General features: G+C 38.1%; 1 protein-coding gene across 5 annotated transcripts in view; it reads right to left on the minus strand.

The window, feature by feature from the left end:
• FBXO47 (F-box protein 47) overlaps positions 1-13,229 on the minus strand; it is a 28,417-nt gene extending 15,188 nt beyond the window's left edge. For 3 of the 5 annotated variants that reach the window (XM_060081326.1, XM_060081324.1, XM_060081325.1), the window contains exons 1-6: positions 13,129-13,229; positions 10,483-10,689; positions 9,844-10,014; positions 6,912-6,988; positions 5,519-5,596; positions 3,603-3,711 (exon numbers count right to left, since the gene is read on the minus strand). In XM_060081326.1, the coding sequence (XP_059937309.1) occupies positions 3,603-3,711; positions 5,519-5,596; positions 6,912-6,988; positions 9,844-10,014; positions 10,483-10,663 (616 nt within the window). In that variant the 5' untranslated portion in view covers positions 10,664-10,689; positions 13,129-13,229. The remainder of the gene's footprint in view (positions 1-3,602; positions 3,712-5,518; positions 5,597-6,911; positions 6,989-9,843; positions 10,015-10,482; positions 10,690-13,128) is intronic. The other 2 variants (XM_060081327.1, XM_060081328.1) reach the window with 2 other exon arrangements.
• Between the last annotated feature and the right edge of the window lie 3,072 nt (positions 13,230-16,301).

Raw genomic sequence — 16,301 nt, forward strand, 5'->3', positions numbered from 1 at the left:
CATGGTTTTTTTAAAACAGTTTTATTGAAATATATATAATTTACATACTGTATACCTTACCCTTTAATGTATATAATTCAACAGTTTTTGATATATTACATTATTTTCCTAAATTGTGGTAAAATATATATAATATAAAATTTGCTATTTTAACCATTTTTAAACTATACAATTCAATGGCATCAATTACAGTCACAATGTTGTTCAACCATCACCCCTGTCTTACACTAAAATTTTTCCTCATCTCAAACAGAAACTCTGTAACCATTAAGCAATAACTCTGCATTCCCCATCTTCCCAGATCCTGGTAACCTCTAATCTACTTTCTGTTTTTATGAATTTGCCTGTTCTAGGTACCTCACATAAGTGGAATCATACAATATTTGTCCTTTTGTGTCTGACTTATTTCACTTAGCATATATTTTCTTTTTTTAAATTAATTAATTAATTTTATTTTATTTTTGGCTGCGTTGGGTCTTCATTGCCATGCATGGGCTTTCTCTAGTTGCATATATTTTCAGTGTTCACCCATGTGTGGCCTGTATCAAAACTTCACCCCTTGGGGCTTCCCTGGTGGTGCAGTGGTTGAGAATCTGCCTGCCAATGCAGGGGACTCGGGTTCGAGCCCTGGTCCGGGAAGATTCCACATGCCGCAGAGCAACTAGGCCCATGAGTCACAACTACTAAGCCTGCGCGTCTGGAGCCTGTGCTCCGCAACGAGAGGCCGCAATAGTGAGAGGCCCGCGCACCGCGATGAAGAGTGGCCCCCGCTTGCCGCAACTAGAGAAAGCCCTCTCACAGAAACGAAGACCCAACACAGCCAAAAATAAATAAATAAATATTAAAAAAAAAAAAACCTTCACCCCTTTTTATGACTGAATAATATTCCATTGTATGTATATGCCACATTTTGTCTATTCATTCATCTATTGATGAACACTTGGGTTGTTTCCAGTTTTTGGCTATTGAAAATAATGCTTCAGTGAACCCTGGTGTACAAGTATTTATCCTTGTTCCTGCTCTCAATTTCCTTAGTTATATACCTAGGAGTGCAATTGCTGAGTCATATGATAACTCCACCTTTAGCTTTTTGAGGAATGTCCAAACTGTTTTCCCTGGTGGTGGCACCATTTTACATTTTATATTTTTATACCATTTATGTTCTACTTACTTGTAGATAAGACAAGTGTAAATGGAAAGTCTGCCAATGCACTAAGGCCATATGTAAGTATCTCCTGATGTGTTAAGTCAAGTAACACAGAAGTTTAGAGGAGAGAGATTATTGCAGGTCTGGGAAGATCAGGAAAGGCTTTACAGAGGAGGTCAGGTAAATTGGGTCTTAAAGGGTGAAAAGGAGAGATGGTATTTCAGGATAAAGAGAGAATGAATAAAAGGTATGAGGTAGAAATGTGTAAGAGGTGTCTGAGATACAGTGAGTAGAGCAATATGCCTATGTCAAACTGATAGAGAGGTAGTGGGCAATAATTTTGAAAAAGTGAGTTAGGATTAGAATATGAAGGCCAATATAAACAGTTTGGGCTTTATTTTGAAGATATAAGGAAGCTAATAAAACTTTTTGATCAAGAGAGGGACATGATAAATTAATTTTGTTATTGTTTCATTGGGCTTCTATGTCTGCCTTTAAAAAAAATCTGCCATGATTTGTTTCATAATGAAATATTTCAAGCTGACAGAAAAGCAGAGGTACTATAACAAACACTGTGTACTGATCAGCTAGCTTTGTCAAATCTTTATTTTTTTGCTATATTTGCTTCAGATTTTAAAAAATAAATAAAACATTCTGATATAGTTATGTATCAGTGCAGTCCCAATTCCCTTCCTCCCCAGAGGTAATCACCATCTTGAATTGGGTTTTATCCCTCCTGTATTAGTCAGCTTTCTCTAGAAAAACAAAACTAACAGGATGTGTGTATATACACAGAGAAGGATTTATTTTGAGGAATTTGCTCATGAGGATTCTGGAAGGTTGGCAAGTCCATAATCTGCAGGGTAGGGTGGCAGGCTGCAGACAAGAGAAGAGTTCTAGTTCAAGTCCAAAGGCAGTCTGTTGGTAGAATTCTTTCTTGTTTGGGGAGGGGAGTCTTTTTCTGTTAAGGCCTTCAAGTGATTGGATGAGGCCCACTCACATTATGGAGGGTAATCTACTTTACTCAAAATCTACTGAGTTAAATGTTAATCTCATCTAAAAAATAACTTCAAAGAAACATCTAGAATAATGTTTGACCAAATATCTGGGTACTGTGGCCTACCCAAGTTGACACCGAAAATTAACTATCATACCTCCTAACTATGTTTTTATACTTTTTTACATATGTATATAACCATAAAGAATATATAGAATTGTTTTGCATGTTTTTAATATGTATATAAATGGTATCATATTAAAAGTATGTTTGGTAACCTTTTTTCTCAAATTATATATTGAGATTTATCCATAGTAAGACACATGGCTCTAGTTAGTTCATTTTAACTACTGTTTTTTTAAATAAATTTATTTTTTTACTTTTATTTTTGGCTGCATTGGGTCTTCATTGCTGTGCATGGGCTTCTCTCTAGTTGCAGCGAGTGGGGGCTACTCTTCATTGTGGTGCGCCGGTTTCTCATTGCGGTGGCTTCTCTTGTTGCAGAGCATGGGCTGTAGGTGTGCGGGCTTCAGTAGTTGTGGCATGTGGGCTCAGTAGTTGTGGCTCGCAGGCTCTAGAGCGCAGGCTCAGTAGTTGTGGCACATGGGCTTAGTTACTCCATGGCGTGTGTAGGATCTTCCAGGACCAGGGCTCGAACCCGTGTCCCCTGCATTGGCAGGCAGATTCTCAACCACTGCACCACCAGGGAAGCCCACTACTAATGGTTTTAATTGTATAAATATGCCATAATTCATTTATCCATTCTCCTGACAACAGGCATTACGTTGTTTGCAGCTTTCCCTGGTTACATGCTGCAATGCTCATTCTTATACGTCTCCTTGTGCATACTGTGGGAGTTTCTCAGAGTGAAATTGCTAAATTGTAGGGTTCTTATAATTTTTTTTTTGGCTGCACCATGTGGCATGCAGGATCTTAGTTCCCCGACCAGGGATCAAACCCATGCCCCCCACAGTGGAAGCATGGAGTCCTAACCACTGGACTGCCAGGAAAGTCCCTCTTATAATTTTTGAAGTATGAATTATTTCAAGTATATATAGAAGTTTAAAGAATACTATAATGAACACCTTTGTATCCTCCACCAGCTTAGGGAATAAAATATTATTAATGTGGTTGAAGCCCTCTGAGCGCTTCTCTTTCTCTAATCACAGGCCACTTCTGCCTCACTATCTGATTCAGTGATTAACATTTACTTACATCTCTTTGTCTTTTTGGGTCTAGCTGCTCTGCGGCATGTGGGATCTTCCCAGACCGGGGCACGAACCCATGTCCCCTGCATCGGCAGGCGGACTCTCAACCACTACGCCACCAGGGAAGCCCTCTTTGTCTTTTTACTACAAACGAATGCCACAATTTATTTTGAAATACACTTTAGAACTATACTTTTTTTTTTCTATTTTAATCTCTGTATAAGGTTATCTCTGAATTTTAGTTCTTTACCTGGTTTGCTGCAGACAACTGTATGCATCTTGCGGGAGAGATTAGTCAGCTCACATAAGAAGTTATAAGCACGATGGCACTCAAGTTTATCCCATCCTGCTGTTAAGGTCTGAGGATGATAAAGGAAGCATTTCAGATGTTCAAACCATCAAATCAAAACGTAAGTCACTATTGCCTTATGACCATAACTGCTGTAGCATAAAATCGAGGCAATGTGCAATTTTTATTCACTATGGAACTGTTCAAATTCGTAGGAAACTTTATATAAACAAAACCTAGAAATGCTCCAAAATCCAGTTTCTTTTTGGTTGCATAGGGAGTATCTTTTCAGGGAACTAAATGGTACTGAATCCTGAACTCTGACAGTATAGATACAACTTTAGACATCTGACTCACAACCATACTGTGGTTTAGTTTTAGACTACAGTAGAACCCTTTTGATCTCCTCTAGCTATCATTTATGATATTGCTTACAAATGATAATGACCTCATTTTAATGTGACAATTATGAGCATTTACTTATGACATTTATTTTATTAGGACCAAATATAATAATTATCTTTGAGGAGATCAGAATGTACAGTTAAACATATATGAAAAATTCAAATGGTATTCAACTATATGTAGATTTTGAAAAAGTTGATTAATCATATCAATTTTTCTTGAAATAGTTGAACTATATTTCAGTAGTTTAAAAATGAATCTTATTCTCTTTGGAAGGGCATAATAGAAACTGCTAACAGTGGTTACTTCTGTTGAAGGGAACTCTGTGAACAAGGAACAGGCCTGGGAGGAGACTTACAATTCACTTTATACCATTTTGTACCTTTTGAATTTTATATGAATACATGTGCTCATATTACCTGTTCCAAAGGGAAAAAGAAAAAGCAGAAATCTATCTATCTTGGAAGAGGGCTAGAAGGAGGGCCTATGCCCCTGGAATCTGTACATGCAGATGGTGGCTGGCTGGCAGGATGGGTTATAAGCAAGACTGTTGTAAGACTGTTGTAAACCTCATAAGGTTGCTGTAATATTTAAGTAAGTTAATACATGTAAACTGCTTAGAACAGTGCAATATATTAATAATATACTGAACAGCATTAATAATAATGTTATTGTCTTCTTTGTTTATAATAAAATAGTAAAGAATGTTCTTAAAATCATGCAGTTGATTTCTTCCCCCCTCCCAGGTTTACTGAGATATAATTGATGTATAACATTGTATAAGTTAAAGGCATATAACATAGTAATTATATATATATATAGCAAAATAATTACCACAAAAAGGTTAGTTATCCCTATCATTTCCTATGTTACTATTTTTTTTATACAGTTCATTTCTAAGATCACATCTTAAATAACTAGCCCAAGACTTAAAACTCATTGCACACATATACCCTCTACCCCACAATATTTCTAGTCATTACAATTGGCTGGACTTCAAGGACATTGGTATAGAGCAAATAAGTGTTAAACATTTCTTTTTTTTTTTTTTTTTTTTTTTGCTGTACGCGGGCCTCTCACTGCTGTGGCCTCTCCCGTTGCGGAGCACAGGCTCCGGACACACAGGCTCCGCGGCCATGGCTCGCGGGCCCAGCCGCTCCGCGGCATGTGGGATCTTCCGGGATAGGGGCACGAACCCGTGTCCCCTGCATCGGCAGGCGGACTCTCAACCACTGCGCCACCAGGGAAGCCCTGTTAAACATTTCTTACCAGTGAGAAATCCAAGAAGAAAATCTGAGGTGGCAAACATATTATTAGATTAACACATTCTCAAACATTTACAATGTTATTTTGTTTTCTTTTTAGATCATTATTACTTTTATTATCCTATAGAAAGACAGATTACATGCTCTACTTGATAACAGTTCAAAAAGAATTCCTTTTCTTCTTTCACTAAAAAAAAAAAAATGTACCTGTAAAAGCATGCCGTAACATTGTAATCCTAAACATTGCAATGGAGCTACACAGCCATTAAATTGAAAACAGGAAACCTGTAAAGAGATCAACTGTTAATTCCTCCTTTTCAGTGGAACTGTGCAATGATTTGACATTCAAATTTAATGGAAATACGCAAGGATTGTTTTCAGTCTAAACTGAAAATAACTAAAACACTAAATAACTGATTAGTCTCATGTTATATAGGTGGGGATTATGAAATATAAAACAAAGTCTTTCTCAAGGAGCTCACAATTTATTTAGAACAATAAAATATACATACATGAAATTAATTTTATATTTCAGGATAAAGTATGTATAAATACTAAAATGACCAAATAAACATATCAGATACAATGAAAGCAGGGAAAGGATAATTTTGAGAATGATTAAAAAGCTTATGAAGGATGTGAAACAAGCAATGTCTTTAAGTAGGATTCAAATATAATCAATAGATAGTATTGGTGAGGGAAACAATAAGGGCAAAATGGTATAGAGGTAAAAATTTTAAATATTCATTTGGACAGAAAGATATGAGCAGCTTAATTAGGCTCAAAGTAGTAGAAAGTAAGGCTGCACTGTCAGGGGGAACCCTAAATACCACCTGTGGACTTTGGACCTTATCTTGATGAAATTGAGTAGCCACGGAAATATTTTTAAAAGCAAGAAAATTAATTTGATGTAAGTGATTCAGCACTTAGAATGTCTGGGGAAGTGAAGTGAATGGCAGAAAGATCATCTTGGAAGCTGCTGCAATAACATACAGCTGAACTCAATGCAAACCCTGACGTGAAAAAAGCCAGTGGATCAGAAACAGTTTGCATACTATTGAGTGTAAAACTGAATCAGCAGTATTAGATATTAGGGTTTATATAGTAAAACTCAATGTCTAACAGAGATTATGCCCAAACATATTGATACACATTTCCAAGTCATAAATTATCATAAAAGGTTTGTCATTTTATATATTAAAAATAGTTTTAATACATATATTTAAATAGTAAAATGTTAACATTTGGAAATAATTTTCATTTTAATAAAATATCTAAATCACCACTTTAAAACAACCTCAGAATTCCCACATGAGGTAAAAATACTTTTATTACTCCGATAAACCTAATAAACTTGAATGATGTACTTAGTTATATGTAAAAATTATTTTATAATAAGTAAAATACTCCTATACTACATTTTGGTGTTTTATAATCTCTGAGCACTTGGTAAAGTATTAGATTATCATCAACCAACTTTTTAGTACCAATTCATGAAATTCCACTAATTAAAGATAGATTTAAAATGAGTATGACATTAATAATAAAATATCTTTACTGGAAATCAAGACTGTGAGCTAATTCAGAAGGATGATCTTACTTCTTTGAGTATCTTGTGAATGTACTTCAGTCTTTCCTTTGTGGGTAGCAGCGATGTACATCTTTTAAACAGTAGACCTGAGAAAGTAAAGAGACACATGAAAAAATGACAACAATGTAATTAACTTAAGAATATCTATAACTCACAGCATGTTTCCTGAAAGTCAAGTATACAATAATGGACTGTGAGCTGATAGAGTTTTTAAGAGGAAGTTTGGGAGGAAGGGTGCAAAACACTTATATATGGTGTTTACCAAGTAACTCTGGTGTCCACCTAAGAGGCTATGGCATAAAATCTTACAAAAAATTGTGAAATTGGTGCTATAGTACAGATATGAGAAAGTATTTAGATTTTAAAAGATACAATAACCAAACACAAAACACAACAGGGAAACTCTACTGTCTTTATTCCATAGAAAACATATTCCAATTCCTCTTAAAATTAAGCTCATGTCCACCATGGAAAATGTTTTAAGAGTTGCTAATGGAAAGAATGAGAAAAGAGATTTTGGACTCCTTTCTCCAAATACAAAAACTTGAAGTCGTAAGTATTTAAAATTTCAGAGATTAGAAGTCGGTTTTTCTCTCACAGAAAGTATCCAGTTTGGATGAAATATTTATCTCTTCCTTCAGAGATATCCTTTTATGGGGCTTGCATGTTAAGAATGTATAGAATTTTGTGTTTAGATATTTAAAAAAGAAAAAAAAAACCCTTCAGTTTCCCAGTGAGATATGTAACTTGAACTACAGTGACAGGAAGTGTATGGTTATGATTTGTTTCCTCTAACTTTAAGTGATCTGTTTTCCTAAAATGGCAATACATTGTTAACATTCCTATAAGGCCAAATGTCCTCAAACTAAAATAAGATACATGGTAGGAAAATATAGATCTGAATATCACGACTTTCTTCAGTTTTCATCTTCTCTGCATTTACTTTTTTACATAATATAATAACTACTTTATATATAATTCTGTAGAATCTATGGGAATTGAATCTATTTTTAGAAGTTGCTATGTTTGGGCAACACATGACCAGAATTGAGTTTTAAACATAAGCCCTCCTTATTTTTGTACATAAAAAGACAGTTTCAGTGTTTAGTTTTCAGGCTGAGTTCTCTTCCTTTCATGTTTTGGCATCCAGTCCCATGGCATATCATAGTTGGGGAATTGTAAGCTATAATTGTATGCTGGTTGCTTTTTCTAATGTAGAACGCCTATTTTGAAGGGTTTCAATTGACCATAAAAACCAATGCTGGCTGACGTCGTTATTCTTTTCACACAGGTGCTCTGCTATACCCTTTAACTTCTTCCCACTGAAATAGAGTCAGATGTAATGTTCTTGCCACACTGGCTATCTGCTCTGTTTTGTATGAAGAAGCAAATTAAAATTTATAATCCTTAGAATGGAGAATTCTGAAAATGTTATTTTAATGTCAGAAAACAAGAACAGATCAGATAGGATGGCAACAGGAGGAAACGGTAAATACCTCAAACATTTGTCTAAAGAATTAGTCAAAAGCTAGTGTCTGCATCAAATTTAAATGGAAGGTTGAAATCATTACATGAGTAAAACCATTTTTAAAAGCTAGCTTTTAAGATCAATACATATTTGTATTTTTAACTGAATTATCCACATAATTGTCTTAATGCTATTTTGTTTGTTTATGCAATTGAACCTGGTCAGGGAGAAAAAATTCTTTCAAATTAAAACTAAAGAATAAGTTTTTCCCAAGTAGCCTTCCTCCGCATCCGATGATGTTGGAAAAAAGATACTCACAATGACAAGTAGCAAAAAGTAATTGCCTATTCTGTTACAGGCTTCATAAAGCCTAATCATAAATATTGAAACCAATAACATTGTAACCAGATTACAGACCTTTCATTTAGCCTTACTAAGTATACTTGTCAAATACACTTTGATGTATTTACACATCTATATAGTCTTATTTTATTATCTTAAAGCTAGGCATCCTTGGGCTACTAAAAGGTAACTTACTCTTATGCCTTTATTTACATCTCAACATCACTCTGATATTTAATTTTATTGCCATGTTTTGGTTAATTATAAGTAGCTTAATAATTAAACTGGTGTCATTAGTCAAGTCAAAATTAGAATTTTATTTAGGCACTCTTAGGGAGAATGAAATCAATGAATGGGGTAAAAGACATAAATGATTACAAATCAAGGGAAGAAATTGTCCAGAATTTCTTTTGATAAGGTTAATTCAATAATAGCATAATGATTTATTAGTAAATGTGCACAGTGCTTTAAAAAAAAAAGAAAACCACTGTTTCTGTTAAGAGAATAAGCGATTTTCCACAATAATATGCTTAAATTTCTATTTTAAGAACTAGATTATAGTTGAAAGGGAAAAGCAGTACAGAGATAAAACTCATTAGATTCACAGGAAGTAAAGCATAGAAAATACATCAATTTCCTAAACTGGCAAGCCACCTAGACAATAAGCACAGGTGACATTGTATCCACATGAAATCACAAGGACTGACACTTTACATTAAAGTGCATTCTCTCATCTTTAAATATAAGTGTAAGGGACTGTTATTAAGGGAAAGTCCTCACACTGAAGAGTGAAAGCATCACAGAAATAGGAAGTATTCCATTTCGCACAGGCCTTACAGAATTGTATAATAAAATCCCCTTGGGCTTCCCTGGTGGCGCAGTGGTTGAGAGTCCGCCTGCCGATGCAGGGGACATGGGTTCACGCCCCGGTCCGGGAAGATCCCACATGCCACAGAGCGCCTGAGCCCGTGAGCCATGGCCACTGAGCCTGCGCGTCCACAGCCTGTGCTCCGCAGCGGCAGAGGCCACAACAGTGAGAGGCCCGCGTACCACAAAAAAAAAAAAAAAAAATCCCCTTAATTAAGTATAGTTCTTTACTTGTAACAATTCTCATTACATTACATAAATTACCTAGAGATCTGTAGTGTTCCAATATAGTGGAGTCTTGTCTCCTGTCAGGCAGCTCAAGGTTATGAAAGTCCTGTAGTAAAAGTCTTTTGCTTCCTGATGAGGTTGAGATATAATTAATAATGTGCTGGCTGACTGCTTTGGACACCATGCTTAGCACGCTGATATCCTTCACTATCAAAAGAAACATATATATATATATACACACACACACACACATATATATGAATGGCTTAAATACAAGAACATCACTATTAGCACAATCTATTAATTTATAATAGATTAATAACAATATTATTATTATTATTAATACTAAATAATAAAAAATAATAAATAAATAAATAATAAAAGTTGGGGAAAAGGAAAATGTTAAAATTGTTTTAAATCTAGTTCTCAATGAATTAGAAACATTGGGGGATGTAACGGTCAAATTACCATGTCATTATAATTAGAAGCATGTTTTAAAGCATTTGAGTATCAAATTTTCTTTGAGTACCACTTAACTAACACTGATGAAATTTTAAAAATAAACAATGTAAACACCATTAACATTCTAGCAGGGCCTAAGATGACAAACTAGTTCTTGGGGAAAATAAAACATTCAATTGTCCATGTAGCCTACTCATAGTCCCCAAACCTCACCTGACAAACATCTTAAGATTATTTGGAATATTTCCAATGGCAAGGCTTTAAAATTTCCAAGCGTTGATAAGGGTTGAGAATCTGGGTCAAGGATGTTGGAAAAACGGCTGGATCGATGATTACTACGTCTGTATTTCTGGTTGGGAATCAAAGTGAAACTGGTATTTACTCTAGATGCCATCTTTTTTCTTATCTCATGAATTTATCCTGATTAGAAAAACAAAGTAAAAGAGATAACGAAGAAAGGAAATCATAACGATGAAGAGCTGTTGTTTTTTTAAATGGAGAGGTTCATACATTGATGGGCAACAGCTGTCTCTTTGTATTTACAAAACTTTTAATGTGATGTCTAGTTTATGGAGTTCCAACCAGTAGAGTCTATTTATTCATCTCAGCATGATATGAAATACTTAAAAATCTTTTCCCTCTCAGCCAAATATTTTAGATAGAGCTTTAGCAGAAAATGAGATGTGTATTTGGATGAGATATATTCTAAGAAAAGAAATGTGACATTTTTATGTGACATTTTTAAAGGGGCTTCCCTGGTGGCACAGTGGTTAAGAATCTGCCCGCCAATGCAGGGGACATGGGTTTGAGCCCTGGTCCGGGAAGATCCCACATGCCGCAGAGCAACTAAGCCCGTGTGCCACAACTACTGAGCCTGCGTGCTACAACTACTGAAGCCCACGCGCCTAGAGCCCTTGCTCCGCAACAAGAGAAGCCACTCCAATGAGAAGCCTGAGCACCGCAACAAAGAGTAGCCCCTGCTCGCCGCAGCTAGAGAAAGCCCGCGCGCAGCAACGAAGATCCAATGCAGCCAAAAATAAAAAAAAATAGAAATGTGATTTTCTTTTTTTTTTTTTTGCGGTACGCGGGCCTGTCAGCGCTGTGGCCTTCCCCTTGCGGAGCACAGGCTCCGGACGCGCAGGCTCAGCGGCCATGGCTCATGGGCCCAGCCACTCCGCAGCACGTGGGATCCTCCCGGACCGGGGCACGCACCCGTGTCCCCTGCATCGGCAGGCGGCCTCTCAACCACTGCACCACCAGGGAAGCCCAGAAATGTGATATTTTTAAAAAGTAAAAGATTTAACACAAAAAATAACAAATTCAATATTCAATATTTGTCAATTAGTGTGTTGCTTTTACAATCTTTACATTCTTAAAAAAATCAAAGTATTAATGTAATATTAAAAATTTGTAGTAATGTTTCTCTATTTCTTTAAAACTGAGTACTGACATGTTTTGTTAAAACAATAAAGACAAAAGAGATTAAAAAATAGAGATTTTAGTTTATAGCTTTTAAAATTTACTAGCTCTAACAGATTAAGATGATTTCATTATGATTACCAATTATGTGCAATGAAATCAAAGTTTTGTAAAACTAATAAGACTAGATTAAATGAATAATTGCTCCTTCAATTCCACTTTTGGTTAATAGTAGATACTAAATAAGCCTTAGGAAGGGCCTACACGACTTATTTCAAAATGAGTATTTCCTAGAAGGAACTTTGTTAAAATTACTGATAATTTACTTACACGAAACAGTAATTCTTTTAAAAAATGTTATTCATCACACACAGTGACTTTGTGTCACTCCTCCTACAATTCGGAAAACACTGTCCTTTGTATATATACATGTATAGGTACATATGCATAAGTACAACTCCAATCTAAGGCTCCTTGTTTCTGAAGGAACAACTAAGACACCTCATCAAAGAGTTACAAATATATCTGACCAAAATGCATTTTCTCCTTTTGTCATAATATTTCTAAAAATCACATTGTTACTTATTCATCTAAAAAGTTACATGTCAACTTATGTCAATTTAAAATCAGCTATATATTTGAAAATGTGGCCAAGAAACTTAGTACTTAGTGAAAAGCATACTGTGACCCTCCTTTAAAACCATACTATAGGTCTTCCCTGGTGGCGCAGTGGTTGAGAGTCCGCCTGCCGATGCAGGAGACACGGGTTTGTGCCCCGGTCCGGGAAGATCCCACATGCCGCGGAGCGGTTGGGCCCATGAGCCATGGCCGCTGAGCCTGCGCGTCCGGAGCCTGTGCTCCGCCACGGGAGAGGCCACAACAGTGAGAGGCCCGCGTACCGCGATGAAGAGTGGCCCCCGCTTGCCACAACTAGAGAAAGCCCTCGCACAGAAACGAAGACCCAACACAGCCATAAATAAATAAATTTAAATCATATGGGCTTCTAAGAAGACCTCTGCTTAAAAGATGTTTCAATACCCTACTCCACCCCACTCATTCTTGCCCACTTGTGAAAGGCTTTGAGGGCCCTCTTGGATGAACTCCCCCCGCCCCTTTTCAGAGAAAACCGTCCAACAGCAATTCACTAGGATTTCTACTTTGTTTTAACCTAAGAAAATCCTTTGAAGAGACCCTCCCCCATCTGCTCGGGAAGTAGCCCAAAACATCTCCAAAGAAGTAAACTAGGGAGGCCATAAAAGAGAAACTGGTCAATATAAGAGTCAAACCACACTGTGGTGCATTTCTGACCCTCTTCAGCCCATGAAAAGATGAAACTATCTCCAGAAAGCATTGGGGGGAAAAATCTCTTTTAACCACAGATTTTGACAGTTTTCCGGCTAAAGGATAACAGGAAAATGGGACTTAATCGTTGTGCCCTACCATCCTCAAATTTCTTAATGTTTAAAAAGGAAAAATTCCTCAAGGTTTTGCCGCCGGGAAGAGGGAAGTTCCAGCTCCTGTCAGCTCCAGCCTCCCAGGCGACCCCTTGGCCTCGAGAATATTTTAGAATCCTCCCAGGAGCCCCAGCGAGAAGGAGGCCCCGCCCCCTCATGAATAGCAAGAACCTCGGCTCCCATAGTGCCCTCCTTCCTCAGGAATATTTTAGAACCCTCCCAGGAGCCACAGCGGCAGGGAGGCCCCGCCCCTCATAAATATTTAAAAGAACGGCAGCCACAGTGCCCTCCTACACCATGAATAATTAACGAGGATGAGGGCTTTGGAGCCTGAGCTTAGTCCAAAGCCACCCTTTGCTTCAGGCTGAGAGGAAGGGGTGGAGCCGTTAGAGACGGGGAGGGGAGGGTGCAAAACGAAGAGCCCCAACCTGGCGCAGCACACATCTGCTCCAAACCACTTCCTTTCCCTTTAACCTAGTTTTGCGCCGGTTTTTAATTCCTCCCCCACCCCGACCCCCCCGACCCAGAAGAGGGTAGGTTACAAGAGCTTTCATGAAAACTTCTGTTGGGAAAAACCTCCAAACGTTCCTTTTTAAACCTATCTGGGTGCCTAGAATCAAAGGAGGGTGAGTGCCTCCGGCATCTCAAGATGGGGTCCAAGACAAATCTTCCTTTCATGGTCCTCCTCCCTTAAAGATTAAGTTCTCAATCATTTATTCATTCAGTAGCTATTTGTTGAAACCTGCTCTGGGTCAGTCACTGAAGTAGGCCCTAAAGATACAACAGAGAACAAGATATATAAGTTTCCTGCCTTGATGGAGCTCATTAATCTAATGGGAAATATAGAATAAACAGGCAAAATAAACTGCAGATGGAGAGCAGTGTTATGGAGGAAATAAGGCAACAGAAAATGAGAAGGTTGGGGGTAGGGAGTGTGCACCTATGTTAGATGGACTGGTCAGAAAAGTCCCTTTCAGGAGGTTACATTTAATTTGAGAACTAATGGAGGAGAAGGAGCCAGTCAGGAGATGGGCTGGGAGAAAATGGAACAGCAGGAAAGATCTTGGTATGTTTTAGGCATTTGCAAGGCTGGCTGGTTGAGTTTAGTGAGCAATTAGGAGTGGCCTCATGGAGACCGTGGAGAAGGCAGCATAGATGGGGATGTGCAGGACCTTAAATGAGGGCCATTTTCGACCCCCTGAAGACGCTCTATACTCCTGCTTTTGGGGACCCACTCCACATTATATCCAAGAAATTAGTATGTACCCACATCCCTCAGTAAAATAAAATATATAAATAATTTCATAAAGGTTGAGATGAAATTTAGGATTAATTGACATATATCATGCAGTCACAAATATTCATTAATTTTGACTTACAAAGTTTTTTTGGAGCCAGTTCCTTTTTTTCTCCCCTGTCTCAAGCATTTTTTTATTGGGTCTGTGACAAGGTCTCAGCCCCTATGCTGTGGGCTATGAGTGCCTAGTGGATACCAAGGTACGGAGTGATGAGAAGTTTGGATTTTATTCAAAGTGTCATGGAGAGTCATGGAGGAGTTTTAAGCAGTGATACAATCTGATTTACATCACTTAAAGATTGCTCTGGCTTTTATGTGGAGAATGAATGAGGTGGGTGAGAGTAGAAGAGGTAAGATATGTTAGGATGTTGTGCAGGGCTGGAGTGGTGGCCTTGGAGAGACAGGTTTGAGATATATTTGGGGATAAAAGTAACTGAATTTGCTGAGGTATTGGATATGGGAGGGAGGGGAAGGAAGGAGATAGGGATGATTCCCAGGCTTCTAACTTTTATAAGTGAGTGGGTGGTAATCCCATTTACTGTGCTATGCCAGTGGGGAGGAGTTTTTCTAGCCGAAAATTAAAAGTTTAATTTTGCAGATGGTAAATTTGATATGTCTATGAGACATCCAAGGGAGATGTCAAGGAGGCAGTTGAATTACATCTGGAGGTTGGAGGAAAAAAATCTGGGCTGGATATATAAATTTAAGAGTTTTCTGCAATAGAAGAATAGTGACCTTCAGAGATTGGGAAAAGGAAGACAAGTTCTCCAAGGAGATTGAAAAGGAGTATCTAGTGGAGTAAACTGGAGAAAACCAGGAGAGAATGTAGTCACAGAGAAGGCTTGAAAGGGAGTGCTTCAAGAACGAGAGTGGTCAGCTGGGCCCAGTGCTGCTAATTTCAACCAGGTGTCCGCTGGATTAGCAATCTAGTTTAGGTAGAAGTCCTGTGTGTCCACCTTGTCATTCCCCATCTCAGGAACCTATGGTGACTTTGCCTTGTCAGCCACATTAAACTCAAATCCCTCTGCCATTCCTTCAATGTCCTCTATAATCTATTCCTCCTCTATTGGTTCATTCATTATTTATGATCCATGCTCATTTTCTGCCAGGCCCCGTGTTAATTGCAGTGTAAGTACGGATTCTGTCTTCTAGTGGCTCATGGTCACAAGCACCCATCCTGGAGTAACATGTAGCAGGAATCAAATCTGCTATTTCAGCGAGGCTGGGGAGGAAGGGAGAGAGCGATGGGAGGAGGTGTCTCTTCTTCAGCAGATTCACCCCCACTCTTTGTGCTGAACCTTCCATCAAAAATGACTTCTTGGGGCTTCCCTGGTGGCGCAGTGGTTGAGAGTCCGCCTGCCGATGCAGGGGACACGGGTTCGTGCCCCGGTCCGGGAGGATCCCACATGCCGCGGAGCGGCTGGGCCCATGAGCCATGGCCGCTGAGCCTGCGCGTCCGGAGCCTGTGCTCCGCAATGGAAGAGGCCACAACAGTGAGAGGCCCGCATACCGCAAAAAAAAAAAGACTTCCTTTCTTTCTAAATCTTCCTCCAGGACCCACTTTAAGATTGACACCTTGCATAAAGCTTGTTTCTTCAATAAGTATGCTTTCTCTCCTAAACCACGCTGTAAACTTCTTGAGATGCCGTATATCTCTTTTGTATCCTTCACAGATGAGAGAACAACAGACACAGAGATGGATCTACCATGGGGCTTTGGAAAATTAAGCTTCAGAGCCTCCTACTTGCATAGGTCCCTTCCAAGGCCCCATACTTAATTTTGTATTCATAAACAGTGGGTGAAAATGGAAGACATATTTGCTGATGGTCTCTGAATTTACTAACTTCAAATATTTGTTGATT

The sequence above is a fragment of the Mesoplodon densirostris genome, chromosome 18 (assembly GCF_025265405.1).
Source record: "Mesoplodon densirostris isolate mMesDen1 chromosome 18, mMesDen1 primary haplotype, whole genome shotgun sequence".
NCBI lineage: Eukaryota > Metazoa > Chordata > Mammalia > Artiodactyla > Ziphiidae > Mesoplodon > Mesoplodon densirostris.